The following is a 16,201-nucleotide window of genomic DNA, read 5'->3' as shown; positions in this document are numbered from 1 at the left end:
GTAGAAATACTTGGGTGCAAGAAACTCCTATAATCTGGCGATACTGAATGCAGCAGGTTTAGGACTCTGTCTCCTTTGAGACACTTCCTTGTTCCATGTCAGCGTTTAGTATTTGGCAGCTTGGTCAACACTCCCTGATTCCGTTTACCTTTATTCCACATCCCATTCTCTTACTGCCCACGTCCTCCTCCCTGCAGGATTGGATGGGCAGAGCATAGGTGGCGGTGGTTGGTCCTCCACATCCTCCCCATATGTTGTCCATTTAATTCAGGAGCACTGATTCCTCCGAAGTGTGCTCTGGCATGGGAAAATGGACACGTGTGCCTTGATACGGGAATAACTTAAACCTGCTTTTCTTGCAGAAAAAACTGGTGATTCAGGGGAAGCAGATTGCAATGCACTACAGCAACCCAAGGCCTAAATTTGAAGACTGGCTTTGTAACAAGGTAAGATGCATGGTTTCTGCAAAGAGTTCTAATCAGCATTGGGGTTCTGTTCTGTTTACCACTGTTAATGATATGGGAAAAGAGGTATGTTAACCTTGCAGATGTTGCCAATTCCTGAGAGATCAGATGATACTAAGGAACAAAATAAGATTAAAATGTGCCATCTCTGGGGCCAAATAAAAACAAAACATAGATCAAATGAAAGGGAGATGCTCAGTCAAGAGAGACCTCCAATTCATAGATTGTGGCCAGAAGTGACCTTCATAACTCAGGCCATGGAATTTCACCTCAGCAGTTGTTGCATTGAGTCAGGTAACCTGTGGCTGAACTGGAGTGTATCTTTCAGAAAGGCATCCAATTTTGATTTAGGATTTTCGGTTGAGGATCTTGGCATAGGATCGAGGAGATGTCAGATGAGAGTCCCATTAGCTCATCAGATTTAAGAATTTGTCAGCTGAATTTCTCTACTATAGTAGATGTTGAGTGCTAATGTAGGATATGACCACCCTAATCCAGTGCTGAATTACTACTCAGTAGTAAATACTCTCATGTTCTTTGCTGAGCCCAAAGTGGAAATGACCCAGCAAGAACAAAAACAGATTGCTCTGTCCATATTGCTTCCCAGCCTTGTACCCCCATTTTAATAAAACACTATTTAAAGGGGGTGTGAGCATGACTAGATCTCTGGCCCACAGGCAGGATGCTGTAACTGAGCAGTCTCTAGGGTCACACGTTTGGTAGAATGGCATTTCATGGCACTAAAGAAAGCTTCCATCCATATTTATTTTGTGTTCCAAGTTGCATGGCAAATAGAATGCAGTTTAATGGGAGGGATAGCTCAGTGGTTTGAGAATTAGCCTGCTAAAGCCAGGGTTGTGAGTTCAATCCTTGAGGGGGCCACTTAGGGATCTGGGGCAAAATCGGTACTTGGTCCTGCTAGTGAAGACAGGGGGCTGGACTCGATGACCTTCAAGGTCCCTTCCAGTTCTAGGAGATAGGATATCTCAATTTAATGTATTTAAGACATAGGTCACTAAACTAAATCTGATGTGCTGGTGGTGGTAGCCCATCAGTCTAAGCAACAGTTATAGTAAATCTGTTTCCAGTCTCTCTTTAATTCTGATTTAACTTTCTGTGACACTTGTGTAAATAACCAAGTCTTAAAATGGTAATCTGCAGGCCAGGCTTCATTGACCCCACCTATATGGGAGCTACTCTGATGCTACTTCGCAGCAAGATGCCTGCCTTCAGTAGGCTAGGCTTGGCTCAAATGCCAGCTTTTAATGGAGAAACTTAATTTTCAGATCTTTCTGTTGCATCATGTTTGTGCCCCAAAGAACCATTCTGATCACTCTGTGGAGGTCAGTGGAGCAATCTTTGAAACTCAAAATGCTTTGTCTGTTGTTTACCCGCAGCAGTGCTGAGATGGGATGATTCCAGACAAGCTTTACGTCACTCTAGCTTAGTTCTCGCCTCTTAGAGAAAAGTTGTTCTCAGCTCTCTCTGGCAGTTATACAAGTTAACCACATGGAGACCTGGGTTGTACCAACCAGTGCTTGCTGTCTCTCATTTAGCTATGCATGCTGCAATCTGCAGTGGAGATTGGGCTGCCCAAACCCAAGCTGCCAAAACTCCATGGCAAATTAGACCATGTCTCGTTAATCAGGAAGTAAGCAACAGTAGCACATTGTGGCTTACCAGAGAGGGATGGCTTAGCGTGACAGTCATGAGCCTGTAATAGTAGTACATGGATATTTTACATAGTCTCCGGTCTACAATCCCAGCCATCAAATACCCGAGTAATTTAAGGCAGAATCAATCACCTGTTAACTGCCTTTGTTCTAATACTTTGTGGCATAGCAGCTGTGATACATCTTAAATCTAATCTGGCATGTTCGGTCTCTGACTATAGCATCATAACGAAGATGTACAGTACATCATATCGACATTTCATAGCGTGCCAGATAGGGTCTGAACCCTGTAAAATCTCAGTACGATTGTTTTGTCCCGTAGTGCTGCCTTTACAACTTCAGGAGAAGGTTAAAATGCTTCCGCTGTGGAGCAGATAAATTTGGTAAGTCACTTTCAGCTTTTTGAGCACGTTTTGTTACGTGGAATATTTCCTGTTGCAGTTGGAAACTAAATGGGATCACAGGTCCTAGGCTGGCTCATTGAGTCTGTTTTAACTTTGAGTGAGAGATCCATGCTGTATGATTAACAGCAATTTATTCCTCTTTCCTGTGAAGATTCAGAACAGGAGGTACCACCCGGATCAGCAGAAGCTGTTCAGTCTGTGGATTACTACTGTGATAGTAAGTTAGTCTCTCTGCTTTTTGTTTGACTTCATGTGTTAGACAGAATGATCTAGCTGAAAATCCTCTCTAGTGTCTGTGTCGTACTATGTATTTGGGACCCACTTCCTGTTCCCTTTTCAGTGCAGGTTGTTCAGTGTAGCATGCTCCATGACGCATGTTCATTAGGTATGACTTATAGGAGAAATTCAATGATGTGTGTAGGCAGGTTCTATCTTCTTGTAGCATAAAACTTTGGGGGGAAAAATTACCCTCCTTCTCTTTCCAGATAAGAGAGATTTCTCTTAAATTTTCTTTAAAAATAGACATTTCTTTTTGCTATTTAAGGTCTAATGCTGAGGGACCTTCCAACAAGCATTGGTTTCATAATAACTAAAAGTACTGTGAGGAGCATTTATGAATATAACTGTTGTAACACTTTGTCTTCTTTCTTCCTCAGCCATCATTCTACGAAACATAGCTCCCCACACAGTAGTGGATTCCATCATGACCGCACTGTCTCCATATGCTTCGCTGGCAGTCAATAACATTCGCCTTATCAAAGACAAGCAGACCCAGCAGAATCGGGGCTTTGCATTTGTGCAGCTGTCTTCTGCAATGGTGAGAGTTTAATGCACTTTGATTTAAAAATATGAAAGAACCTTGTGAGAAGTGCATTGCCAACATGGGCTAGTGGCTGAAGCGAGGAATTAGGACCTTGGCTGCTATTTCCTGGTCTGCTCTGGTTCACTGTAACAGCGAGTGTATCACTTAACCGTTCGCCTATTTCTTCATTATCCTCATGGTGGTGAAAAAGCACCTAGAGATCCTTAAATGAAACATGCATAAAGGGGGAAGAAAGCTTTTTGGTATTAGAGGGTAGGATCTGTGCTCTAGTTTCTGTAAACTAGGTTTGAATCCTGATCATGGCTACTGAAAACAGGTAGTTTAGTCTCAGATAAGTTCCCTGTGGACCTCCATTCACAGACCATTTTGGCCAATTGAGAATTGAAGAGCCAGAGGTTTTACAGATCAGGAGGAAGGTACATTGACAAAGCTGCATCTGGGAGTCTTTCAGAGCTTGTCCACAGACCATGGTTTTGATCAGTGCTGTCGTCTCAAGAGCACGAAATCTACCCTTGTAGTATGAAGGAAGTGGGGAAATGTTTGTATTCTTAGCCACTTTGCGAATAGCATGTGCAATTGCATGTAATTTATCCATCTTTTCCTTAGGGGTTGGCACTTTTGATACTTACTTGGGATGAACACTACTGAATCTTCATTTCAAGAATACCTTGCTTTTTCAGTTGGTAGCTTGTACTATACTCACAGGTATTTTCTCTTTTTAGGATGCATCTCAATTGTTGCAGATTTTACAGAGTCTTCAGCCACCATTGAAAATTGATGGCAAAACAATTGGTGTTGATTTTGCAAAGAGTGCCAGAAAGTGAGTTATAAGCGCTTGACTTTTCCTAACTCTATTATGGCCTTGTCTACACCACAAAGTTTTGTCGGCAAAAGTTATGCCGCTTTAATTAAAGCGTGTTAATTAAAAATGCTGTTGTATGTCCACACTAGCTCCTTGTGTTGGCAGAGTGCATCCACACAAACAACTCTTACATTGACACAGAGAGCAGTGCACTGTGGGTAGTTATCCCACTGTACAACTGGCTGCAGGGTGCTTTGGGAAGGATATGCAGTACCTCATGGTGTAGGTACAGCATCACATGATACAGGTTTCTCAATCCCATCGTTCCAGGGGCATCCTAGTAGATTGTCAGCCACTTTTTTAACTGAAGGGGGTGAAGGCACAGCAGTCTCTCCCAAAGCAGCCCTCTGCCTGTGGTTCTATAATTCCCTCCAAATCCTCCTCAGCGGGCAGCCCTCTGCCTGCCTGTCTATGGTTCTAGAATTCCCTCCAAATTCTCCCACAGCCTCCTCAGCTGCCGGGAGCGGCATCCTGAGCAGCTCTGTGAGCTCTCCCTGCTGAGGAATGTCAAAGGAGCACAGCAGTTCCTCTCCAAGCCCTCCCCTCCCCCCCCCCCCCCCCCCCCACGTACTCCATGTTCCTAGTGTGGGGCAGAACAGGAGCATTCCAGGTTAGCATTCTCAGCTGTCAGATACTTCCGGAGCTTTGAAAGGGGAGGGGCATATGCATGTGGGGCAGCAACAATCAAAACAGTGAGCAGAGCAGTCACAGCAGGCATTGTGGGATACTGATGGAAGCCAGTTATGTCATCAAAACAAACAGCAGTCTCTACACTGATGCTTTGTCACCTTAACTTTGCCACAAAAAGTTTTATGGCTCTCGTTGAGGTGGTTTTATTTTGTCGGCCAAACAGCAGAGTTTTGCTGCTAAGAGTAGCTTTGTAGTGTGTACACCTCCCCTGTTTTATAGACAAGGCCTCAGACTTGCAGGTGTCGTCATGGCCTCTGCTGTTAGTACAACATTCGCTTTGGGGAAATGTCTCTGCTTGCCTACCCAGTGTCTGCTGTTGCTTGTCCATCATCATTTCACATGAAGCGAAAATATGATCATCAACTCCGGCTGCGTATTCCTCATCTGCATTTTCAAGCCCCTGTCATTGCCACTGATTTTTTAAGAGATGCAGAATTATTTCCCCAAAATAATTTCTGTTCAGTTTTTCTGGATTGCACAGTAGTGAGCCTCAGAGTAACTATCCCATTTCCCCAAACTTGCCAGGCTGCACTTTAGCTGGCTGGGACATCTGAGAGGGTGTTTGTAGGTATCTTTAGAGATCCACATGTGGCATTGTCAGTGAATCCCCTTGGAACTATAGAATACAGGGAGATTTCCTGCGTGGAGGTTGCCTGAGAGAAAGCATCGCTTGTTTGTTCATGTGACTTGATCTTCCTGGTTTCAGAGATTTGCTTCTCCCAGATGGTAACCGGGTCAGCGCCTTCTCTGTGGCAAGCACAGCCATCGCTGCAGCTCAGTGGTCATCCACCCAGGTAGGATTTGGGGAAGAGGCTTCCATACACTAGCGCATTACCTTTGCTGAAATGAAACTAGAGAATGCTTAGTCCCACTAGTGACAATTTAATATTCCTGACTTGGGTAAATGGAGATACAGAGCAGAGTACTAAGGAAGAGAATGGTCACAACAGCTAGCAAGCTTGTTGGCTTGGATACAGTATTAGCACATTTTAGAAACAGTGAAATACAGGAACTGACTTGTCTCTGATAAAACTCTCTGCTGGAATTTGCAGCCTCATAGCGGAGAAGGAGGCACCATTGACTACAGCTACCTCCAGCCAGGGCAAGATGGTTATACCCAGTATGCGCAGGTGGGTAGTGTTGGTTAATGCTGTTAGCAGTGTTTACTCATTGTCTGAGCAAAAGTCTGCTCAGCCGGATGCTTACTTTGTGCTTCCCTTCACAGTACTCGCAAGACTACCAGCAGTACTACCAGAGTCAAGCTGGAGCGTTGGACACAGAAGCATCTATTATATCAGGTAATATCTTCTTTGTTTCTGAGTAGCTCTTTTTCTGGGATGCGAGTTGTGTAGCAGTATTAATCTCTGCAGAATCAAGTGAATCCCGTTTAGCATCAGCAGTTCTAGCTGATTCTGCCATTTGAAATAAAGGAGTCTCTGATCTCCAGCAAACCAGGGTGGCCAAGGTCTGCTCAAGATGGAGCATGTAGGGACCTCTAGTCTCTTCTGGTTTCAACTCATTTAAAATGGAAGGCAGCTATGGACTCCCCTTTAGAACTCAGATCTGCATTTGTCTCAAAGCCACACCTAAGCTGCTCCAGCCTAATCTTTGATGCTGGCAGCTGTTGTTTACCGGGAATTACTGTTGGATGTAGTCAAGGTGGCTGCCTTCTAGCATAGTAAATGTTTGACATTCATGCCAAGAAAGATCCTGCATGTATTGACCATGCTGTATTAACTCTTCCATTTCCAGAGAGTCTGTTCATATCTCCTTCTGTAAAAAAAAAAAAAAAAAAGTATTTCCCAGTCTATGTAGATTGAATTACCGTATATACTCGTTCATAAGCCGAATGTATGTAGTAAAAAAGGGAAGCACCAGAGAAGGGGATCGGCTTATGAGCGGGTATAGAGAGGGAGAGGTGGGACACAGCCCCTCCCCCCAACAGGGGGAGCAAGGAGAGGCAGCACAGCCAGAAGGGAAGAGGCGGGGCCAGAGTGTCTCTGCTTCTGGTCACGCTGCTCTCCATCCAAAGCAGCTGCAGCTCTGGGGCTGCCCGGTCGCTCGGCTCGGCCCGGCCTGCCGGAGCACGCTACGGCCAGGCCAGAGACATCCTCCCCAGATAAAGTGGGAAGGGATGGGGAGAGTGTGGGGGTCCCGGGCTAGGAGTGGGGTCATGTGGGGGGGTGGTCACAGGGGGTTAGTCCCCTGACTCCTAGCTTCTCCTCCCCCCCCCCCCCCCCCCCAAAAAAAATTTCCCCACCAGTTGTTGTCCTGGCCTGTCAGGATAAGCAGGTAGCGCACCGAGACACTTTGTTTACTTAGATTTACCTCAGTGCCTGTGGACGCTCGAGGTAAACAAACCATCTCGGCCCACCAGCAGCTTATCCTGGGAGCCAAAGTTTGCTGACCCCTGAATTGTAGGGTCGGCTTATGAACGGGTTATAAAAATTCTCCATTTTTACTTATCCATCTTGGGGGGGTCGGCTTATAAACGAACTAGCTTATGATCGAGTATATACCCATTTAGCTGTGACAATTCTCTGAATGGTCTTGCCCAAGAGGACTATTGGAGGTGATAATGGGAGCTGATACACACTTCAGTAAGTGGAATTACAGTAACTCCTCACTTACGTTGTAGTTGTTACTGAAAAATGCGACTTTAAGCTAATCCAATTTCCCCATAAGAATTAATGTAAATGGGGGGTGGGGGGCGTTAGGTTCCAGGGAAACTTTTTTCACCAAACTATATATTATATAGATATACACACAGTATACTGTGGGAGAAAAACGAGTCCTCACTCTGAGGTTGGTTGCAACATGTCAGAGGCAGTTTATTCTCAAGCAATATTGCAAGGGGAAGAGTGAACAATGGCAGGTCTCCCAAAAGATAAATAATGAGGGCAAGCATTTATACCTTTTGTTACATACAGTAATGATCAACAGCTGCATTTTGTTTAAACATATTCCTTCCTGATATCTTTCTTTTCTCAACAATTTTCTGCTACAGTCTGTGTTCTATTCTTATCTAACACAAGGTCAAAAAACAGCATCTCTTACAGTTCGTTTCCACTCACCCAGGCCCTGCTTGGAAGTCTCGCGTTATTATTAGCTGTTAGAGTTAGCCCGACTCTTGCTCTTTCTGGAAAACTAAGATGTCTGCTCTTTTCCGAACTTCCACAATACGTTATAAACAAACAATTTAATACTGTTCACAGCTCTGATTATTGAGAAGCTTGGTTGAGGTGGTGAAGTTAGAGGGTGGAAGAGGGAGGGATATTTCCCAGGGAATGCCTTGCTGCTAAATGATGAACTAACACTCGGCTGAACCCTCAAGGGTTAACACATTGTTAATGTAGCCTCTCACACAAAGCAGCACGAACACAGGGGGGAGGGGGGACAGCATAGCAGACAGAGACAGACACACACCTTGTGTGTGGGGGAGAGAGATGCACACTGCGCCTTTAAGTAAGCTGACCCACTCTCCCTGCATAGCAAGCAGGAGTCTCTGGGAGCAGCTCCAAGGCAGAGGGCAGGAGCAGCACATGGTAGTGGGGGGGAGGGACAGCTGAACTGCCTGGCAATTGATAGCCTGTTGGGCGGCTGTAGCACAGGGAACTTAGGGGAGCCGATGGGGGGCTGCCAGTCCACCCTGGTTACAAGTCCCCACCAGCTAGCTGCAACAGGCTGCTCTTCCTGAAAGCAGTGGACAAAGCAGGCGGCTGTCAAACGACGTTAAAAGGGAGCATTGCACAACTTTAAATGAGCATGTTCCCTAATTGATCAGCAATGAAACAATGTTAACCGGGACGACTTTAAGTGAGGAGTTACTGTACTCTAACTCTGGCATGAGGTACTGTCCTAAGAGTTCCAGGAAATAAGTTCACTGACCCACTGACAAACTGTACATTGGCAGGTGCTCCAGTTACCACCACTACAGCAGCTGTCGTATCCCAGAGTCCTCAGCTATATAATCAACAGCCCAACTCACCTGACTCTCCGGTAAATATAGAACTTTGTAGAGCTCTTGCAACTGACTTTTTGTGCAGGCAGGGTTGGAATCGATCATGGGGCATTCCTGTGCTGCTTTGCAATTGAGCATGTAGCAAAATTGGGGAGTCATTTCTTACTAAACTTTAATCTCTTCGTAGACTGAAATTAGTCTATCTGGGAAATTTTAGTTAGAATGGCAGAAAGCTGCTCTTTTGTTTCTACACTGACTTTGATTCCTCTCTTTGAGAGAAGGAATATAGAGCACATGGGTCAAGAACAGCTGGTGTGCATAGTAATATGTTGCTGATGGCTTGATTTCCATGGACCCTGCAAGGACATTCTTAATGACGTTTCAATTCTTTCCAGACTCAAACAGCACAGCCTAGCACCAGCACCCAGGCACAGTCAGCTTCTCCAACTGGTGTGGTCCCTGGCACCAAATATGGTAAGCAAAGCTGAGTCATTCTTGTTGGCAGAAGCACATCTGATTGGGTGGCAGTAGATGAACAACTTCCCATGTTGTTGGCAGTGAAGGCATCCCTGGGGGGAATGCAATGTGTGTTGATAAGATGGCAGTGTTTTATAGCCTTTTCTATCCTCGTAATTGCTATAATCACAGTTGTCTTAACTGAAACTAAAAGGTGCCTGTTTCAATTCAACTGAAATGATCATGTGCCACATCTTGATTTTACAGCTGTCCCTGACACCTCTACCTACCAATACGATGAGTCTTCAGGATATTATTATGATCCCATAACAGGGCTCTATTATGATCCTAACTCCCAGGTAAATGCAAGTTCTTCCCATCAATCATAATTTTTGAGGTCCATTAGTTTCATGCCTCATCAACTGTGAGGGAAACTGACATTCCTGGAAGGGGGGTAAAATAGTGAATGCAGCACACTCCCTCAACAGTGATTCAGGGCTGTAGCAGTTTTTCACATTGCTTTTTTCCCCCTGAACAACTCATATGAGCATAGGCCTCTAACTATAGATCCTATTGGTGTGACTTCTAGCTCTGCAGAATCTGGTTAAACTTGTCTAATTCTGGGCTTTAGTGGAGTGTCCCAAAAGACATTATGAAGTAGAGGAAAAGGTTCTTCCTGTAATGCTACCTAGTTAGAATGCATGTGCTTGCAAGCAGAGGATTTAACAGGCTGACACCTGGTTGACCACTTTGTGGAGATTTGAGATACTGTGGAAAACCCTGACTCAAATCTAACAATCCTCTTGGTTGGGGAGTAGCAGTTGTTCGTTGTACACTTAGCTCATCTCAGATGGATAACTGTCTGATTTTTCACTTCTCTCCCAGTATTACTACAATGCCCTAACCCAGCAGTATCTTTACTGGGATGGTGAGAAAGAGACCTACATGCCTGCTGCAGAGGGTATAACATACCAGCAAACTAGTGCACCTTCCAGCAAAGAAGGGAAGGAGAAGAAAGAGAAACCCAAGAGTAAAACCGCTCAGCAGGTGAGGAGATATCAGATCACAGCTGGGATGGGAAATCTGAGAGCTTTTCTGGAACTGGGTGGGCACATGTAACCTGTTAAACTCTGGGTTCTTTTGGAAGCAGGGGACATCTGGGTTGAGCCGTTTGGATGGGTAGCTGCACCTCAGAGTAGGTATAATAGAGAACTGGGGAGGAGTTGGAAAGTTTTGTGAAAACCAAGGGGTTATAGCATAACAGGAGCACCATAGTCTTTTTGACTAGCAGCATGCAGGGGCTGGTGTCTGGGCTAAGGGGGTAATTGTAAGCTGTTGCTTTCACTGTAGCTTGGGTCAAAGCTGGTTACTGGACTCCTTAAAGGCTTTCAAGTGGCAAAGAGTAAATTGTAATTCTGGCATGCTGTGGACAGTGAAAATTCCCTTTTAAAGGAAATCACTGTAAGAGCGGAGTTAGTCTGTGTGTCAACTCCTACAGGGAGTAGAGATACTGGAATGACTAGATCCAAAATCCCAGGAATCATTGTGCAAAGTGAGTTGTCTGACCCAGTCCTTGTTGTCTGTTTCAGATTGCTAAAGACATGGAACGTTGGGCAAAGAGTTTGAACAAACAGAAAGAGAACTTTAAGAATAGCTTCCAGCCACTCTGCTCCAGGGAAGAAGAGAGGAGGGAATCAGCAGCAGCAGATGCTGGCTTTGCCCTTTTCGAGAAAAAGGTAGTCATGTGGAGGAAGGTGGTTACAGACCAGGGCAGGCTGTGCGGAGCCCAGAGCTCATGTCTTTCTTTTTCCTAGGGCACTTTGTCTGAGAGACAGCAGGTCATGCCAGAGGTGGTAAAGAATGGAGAGGAGGAGAATCCACTCAAAGTAAGTGTGCACACATTCAATTCATTACCATACTGCTGCAGCTTTGGATAATGCTGCTGGGAGCATGAGTGTCAGCAGATACTGTTCTGCTTTGAAGTCATCCTGGGATCTTTTGTGCAAGGGTTGGAGGCATAGGTGGTGGAGTGGGCTATTGCCCCTTGATGGAATGTAGTGAGAGGGTCCCAGTCTCATCCATTCCGCAAGAGAAATAAAAGGCTCAGGTAATGGTCCTAACCATACAGAAGCTTTAGTCCAGGGGTTCTCAAACTGGGGTGTGTGACCCATCGGTGGGTCATAAGGTTATTACATGGGGGGGGGGGGGGGTCACGAAGTGTCAGCCTCTACCACTAAACCCCGCTTTGCCTCCAGCATTTATAATAGTGTTAAATACAAAAAAAGTGTTTTTAATTTATAAGGGGGGGTCACACTCATAGGTTTGCTGTGTGAAAGGGGTCACCAATACAAAAGTTTGAGAAACACTGCTTCAGTCAGTGTTGTAGCAGACCAGCCAGAAGATGAAATAATTAGTTCTTCCAGGGCTGCTGCATTCCCACTTTTAGGATATGGTTAGAGCCCTGTGCGGATACAAATTTTGTATCCGCATCCAATCCACACACATTGTCTGTGGATTTGCAGGGCTCTAGATATAGTGTCCCTGATGTTTAAACTGTGGAAATACCTTGAAGAGTTGTGCCCATTGGGGAGAGCATGAGATCTTGCATGATGATGAAGTTGTTTCCCTATTCTTTAAGGAAGTTTGCGGGTGAGGAGGTGCACTTTCTTTAGTTGTTGCCCATTTCTGTGATACCCACTCTTTAAACTGAGGATCCTGCCATCTGCTGCAGTTGCCTTCTTGTACAATGTTCCCTTTGCTAATGGTGGCCCTGCTTGCCTTCCAGCGTGGCCTGGTGGCTGCCTACAGTGGAGATAGTGATAATGAAGAGGACCTGCTGGAAAGAATCGAGAATGAGGAAGAGAAGCTGACTGACTGGAAGAAGCTGGCCTGTCTGCTGTGTAGGAGGCAGTTTCCAAACAAAGATGCCTTGGTCCGACACCAGCAGCTCTCTGACCTGCACAAGGTAACTATTTGTGGGAGCAGCTTCCATTTCTGAGGTGGGCTTGGTTGCAATGTTTTACAGTGGAGTTCAAAGTACTGTGGCACTGCTTGTACCAGAAAGCACCAATGGTTGTTGGTCAGATATACCACCAAGGTGTTACTGTTCTAAAACAGCAACCATGTGGCCTCCTTGAGCATCCTACTAACATGATATACTATGAAACCTTCCTTTGACACAGCAAAACATGGATATCTACAGGAGATCTAGGCTGTCAGAGCAGGAACTTGAAGCATTGGAGCTGCGCGAGAGAGAGGTCAGTGGCCATGTGGCAAGACTGGGGATCCAGAGATGAACATGGATTGGTGATGGATGGGGTGTTTCTTTCCAGTACCATGTCGCCAGCTGGGGATAACCAGCAGCTAAAATATCCTAAGCATCTGCCTTGTGACAAGCTTGGGGGCTTTCCCAATGAATAAGACCTGAATACTCAGGTGCTCATAAGTCCTGTTTATCGGGGAAGGGAGGGTGGCTTTTTCACTCTTTGCTATACAGCAGTATTTTTATGACTGGGCTCCCATCCTGGAGGTTGTGACCCTAATGTGGGCTGGAAAGTGGGGGTGCGGGATCATAGCAACTGCTGTGATTTGTTTATTTTGCCAGGACTCAGGAGGGGAGTAGCTGTGTCCTCATTGCCCTGCTAGTCTTGCCCCAGTGTAATTACTCCCCATGCCCCATCATGTTCTGCTCCAGGAATGCACAGCTTAGACATCATCAGGAGCCAGTTTCCTTGATCCTGCTTGTCCTGCTCCTCACCATGATTAAGTGTCTCATCCAGGGCATAGTTTAAGCACTAGGGAGGGGAGAAGAGGAAGCCCTTCGACCAACCCAACCCTCAGTTTTAGTGGAGTGACTATAAACTGTATTTTGGTCATGATGCAAAATGAGAGCTGGTTTGGGTGTCGCAGGTGGAGTATGTGAGAGAACCTCTGTGCTAATGCAAAGTCATCAAACCTTTCAGTTGGCAAAACTACCCAGTTGAATAGACTGGGTATTTATGTGCAGAAAAAAAGTGTTTCCTGTTAATATTCAGCCTGCTCCAAAAGCAGCATCTCTAATGCTTGGACTTGGTACTGTAGACTGTGAAAGATGAGGGTGGCTTAAACAATTCACCCAGAACTCGGTGCACCTGTGCAAATCACCAGTGACTTGTATTCTGAGCACCTAGCTCTTGTTGTCTCAAAGTGCCAAGAGGGAATTCTTTGACTTTGGGTGTCTGGTGGAGTTGGCATCCCATTTACAGCCATTTGCACTCAGTCCTACAGAATATATCTCATTGCAGATGAAATACAGAGACAGAGCTGCTGAACGGCGGGAGAAGTACGGCATCCCAGAACCCCCTGAGCCGAAGCGCAAGAAGGTGTTTGATGCTGGCACAGTGTATGTATTTGCCAGGCACTGTAGTGGCTTTCTAGAGTACATAACAAGCTTTCCTTAATCAAACTGTTTGTTCTCTTGTGTAGGAATTATGAGCAACCCACTAAAGATGGCATTGACCATAGTAATATTGGCAACAAAATGCTCCAGGCCATGGGCTGGAGGGAAGGTTCAGGACTCGGAAGGAAATGTCAGGGTATCACAGCTCCCATTGAGGTAAGCACGGTTTAGGAGGAGAGATGGCACTGGCTGTATGATCTGTTGTTGGCTTTGCCAATTACGGTGGAAGCTGTCCCAGCAATTAGATGCCCTGAAGAAGTACTTTCCTGACTGTTGGAGCAGAATATGCTGCAACTAAGGTCTGAGCTGGCTTGACCCCCAGCTGTGACACCCTTCCCCAGTCACCAAGTATCTGCACCATTGTGGGAGTAGGGCTCCTGAAACTCTCCCGCAGCGGTGTGCACAGGATGGCATACTTGTAGTTTTGAAAAGCTGTCTTAACAGGAAGGTAAACTTGTGCACGTATGTAGTGCAGCAGTCAGTGTTGGGGTCATGGGTTAAGTTAAGGGCTAGAACTTCACCATATTTACTATAATTCAAAATCTAGTTTTCTCTGACTTTAAGATGACATAGAAGTGGGCAAGGCTAGAGGTGCTTATCCTATTCTACTGCTCCAAGGTGGTCACTTCCATGCACATGTTCTAACATCCATTCTGACTCTGTTAGCTGGGCTGCGTCTGCCATGGTTTCTGTTTGAATAGCAGCTTGGCTAACATGTGAGGCACATTCCCTCATCCTATTACGGCGTGTTACCTGTACACACAACTGACCTACTGCCAGGAGAGACGTAAGCATGTAGCTCTTGCTGTATCTGTGGACTGGGGGCCTCTCCCAGAGGCAGGCCTCCTAGTAATAAATCTACTTGAGGGACTTCAATAGTTGTTTAAAGGAGTGCAACAAATCTCTCATCTCCTCTCTCTCAAAACATCTGCTAGGTGGCAGTTGACCTGATAAGAATTGTACTTATTTCCCCCTGTAGCAGATTCCCTCAGGCAGCCAGCATAGGGATTTCAATAGTGGGTGCAGTGCGCAGGATATTGTATACCCAATGCTAAAGTGCCTGTTTCCTTCCAGGCTCAAGTGCGCATGCGAGGAGCTGGCTTGGGAGCCAAGGGGAGTTCTTATGGAGTCTCCACGGCCGACTCATACAAGGATGCAGTGCGGAAAGCCATGTTTGCTCGCTTCACTGAGATGGAATGATGAGTTCAACACCCTCGAGGCTTACAAGCCAGCAAAGCACTTGACTTGTCTGTTACCTGGAACTGACTGTTAAACCCTGTGACCTTGGTGGCAGTGCCATGTTCTGAGTAGGGGTTAGGATTAACCATTTCATTCCCTTGGACTGTCTTCCCTTCCAGCATGTAACTTCCATGATGGATTGTCTGAATTGCTATACCTTCATGCTGGAAAACTTGTGGCCAGGCCAAAGGGGATGCTGCATCTTTATACATTCTTGTATATAGTGTAACATAATGTACTTTGATTTCGGAGTGCATAGTGTCCATGTCACTCCAGGCCTCTGGAGCAGGTGAGAGATGTGTTAGCTGTGGTTTGACACTCTCTCCTCTCCTTTGTTGTATTGTCTCGTTTTGTTGGCACAACTTTCCTGTACATTTTGTATGATATACCTTTGTATAGATTTTTTTGAAGATTTTGATTCTAGTTGCCGGTTTTGGCTCCTTTCCAGAAGAAAAACACTCAAAACTGACCCTGTCATTGGTTCTCAGTGGTCACTCTTATGGTTGAGATACACTCTGCAGGGTTGCAACTTCAAGGGTCAGATGAACCCTTGCTGGGGCAGTTGCTCTGCCCATGGAGTTGCCTGCTGGCACAGTTGGTTACTTTAGTAGGATTAGATGTGCTATTCTTGTCACCCCTCTTATAAACCAGGCATCAGCCCTTGCCTGAAACAATGGGTACTTCAGCTAGTGAGGTAGTATGCTGTGAATCAGCCCTTCTACTTGAACTGTTTAATATGTAAGTATTACCTCGTGGGGGAGGAGAGAGAGAAGCTAACCTGAGCCAGGGCTATGGCTGTGTTTTGTCAGTTTCAAGTAGGTGAGGTCTGTTTCATACACTCACTGCACTAGCCTGGAATTACCATTCTTGTAGCCTCTGTGTAACTGTCCAAAGCAGCCTGCTGTGTTAGTGCCACCTTCTGGCTGTTTGGAATTGTGACTAGGAGCAATTTGCAAGTCCCCTTCCTCTGGCATGTCTTTATATATTTATATTGTAAATGTAACTTAAGTGCCATAGCTGGGAACCAAGCCCCACCCCTGACTTACACAGTTATACCCAAAAAAAAAAACCCCTCCCCAGTACATGCAGCTATGCTTCCACACACCCCTATGCTGGGGAGGTGGGTTGGGTCAGATAACACCACCTTTACTGCCAGCAACTTGACTTGGTCGCTAGTTGGGACAGCTAAGG

At 45.6% G+C, this 16,201-nt stretch overlaps 1 protein-coding gene across 1 annotated transcript in view; it reads left to right on the top strand.

The window, feature by feature from the left end:
• RBM5 (RNA binding motif protein 5) overlaps window positions 1-15,479 on the top strand; it is a 25,129-nt gene extending 9,650 nt beyond the window's left edge. The window contains exons 7-25 of the mRNA XM_054033807.1: window positions 363-446; window positions 2,460-2,520; window positions 2,693-2,758; window positions 3,198-3,358; window positions 4,087-4,184; window positions 5,623-5,710; window positions 5,969-6,046; window positions 6,142-6,214; window positions 8,830-8,915; window positions 9,273-9,351; window positions 9,601-9,692; window positions 10,219-10,380; window positions 10,923-11,069; window positions 11,148-11,219; window positions 12,119-12,298; window positions 12,516-12,590; window positions 13,617-13,714; window positions 13,798-13,927; window positions 14,846-15,479. Coding sequence (XP_053889782.1) covers window positions 363-446; window positions 2,460-2,520; window positions 2,693-2,758; window positions 3,198-3,358; window positions 4,087-4,184; window positions 5,623-5,710; window positions 5,969-6,046; window positions 6,142-6,214; window positions 8,830-8,915; window positions 9,273-9,351; window positions 9,601-9,692; window positions 10,219-10,380; window positions 10,923-11,069; window positions 11,148-11,219; window positions 12,119-12,298; window positions 12,516-12,590; window positions 13,617-13,714; window positions 13,798-13,927; window positions 14,846-14,971 — 1,956 coding nt within the window. The 3' untranslated portion in view covers window positions 14,972-15,479. The remainder of the gene's footprint in view (window positions 1-362; window positions 447-2,459; window positions 2,521-2,692; window positions 2,759-3,197; window positions 3,359-4,086; window positions 4,185-5,622; window positions 5,711-5,968; window positions 6,047-6,141; window positions 6,215-8,829; window positions 8,916-9,272; window positions 9,352-9,600; window positions 9,693-10,218; window positions 10,381-10,922; window positions 11,070-11,147; window positions 11,220-12,118; window positions 12,299-12,515; window positions 12,591-13,616; window positions 13,715-13,797; window positions 13,928-14,845) is intronic.
• Window positions 15,480-16,201: the final 722 nt, after the last annotated feature.

Source organism: Malaclemys terrapin, chromosome 7, assembly GCF_027887155.1.
Source record: "Malaclemys terrapin pileata isolate rMalTer1 chromosome 7, rMalTer1.hap1, whole genome shotgun sequence".
Lineage (NCBI taxonomy): Eukaryota > Metazoa > Chordata > Testudines > Emydidae > Malaclemys > Malaclemys terrapin.
Note: the sequence above shows the minus strand (reverse complement) of the source record. Positions and strands in the feature narration are given on the sequence as shown.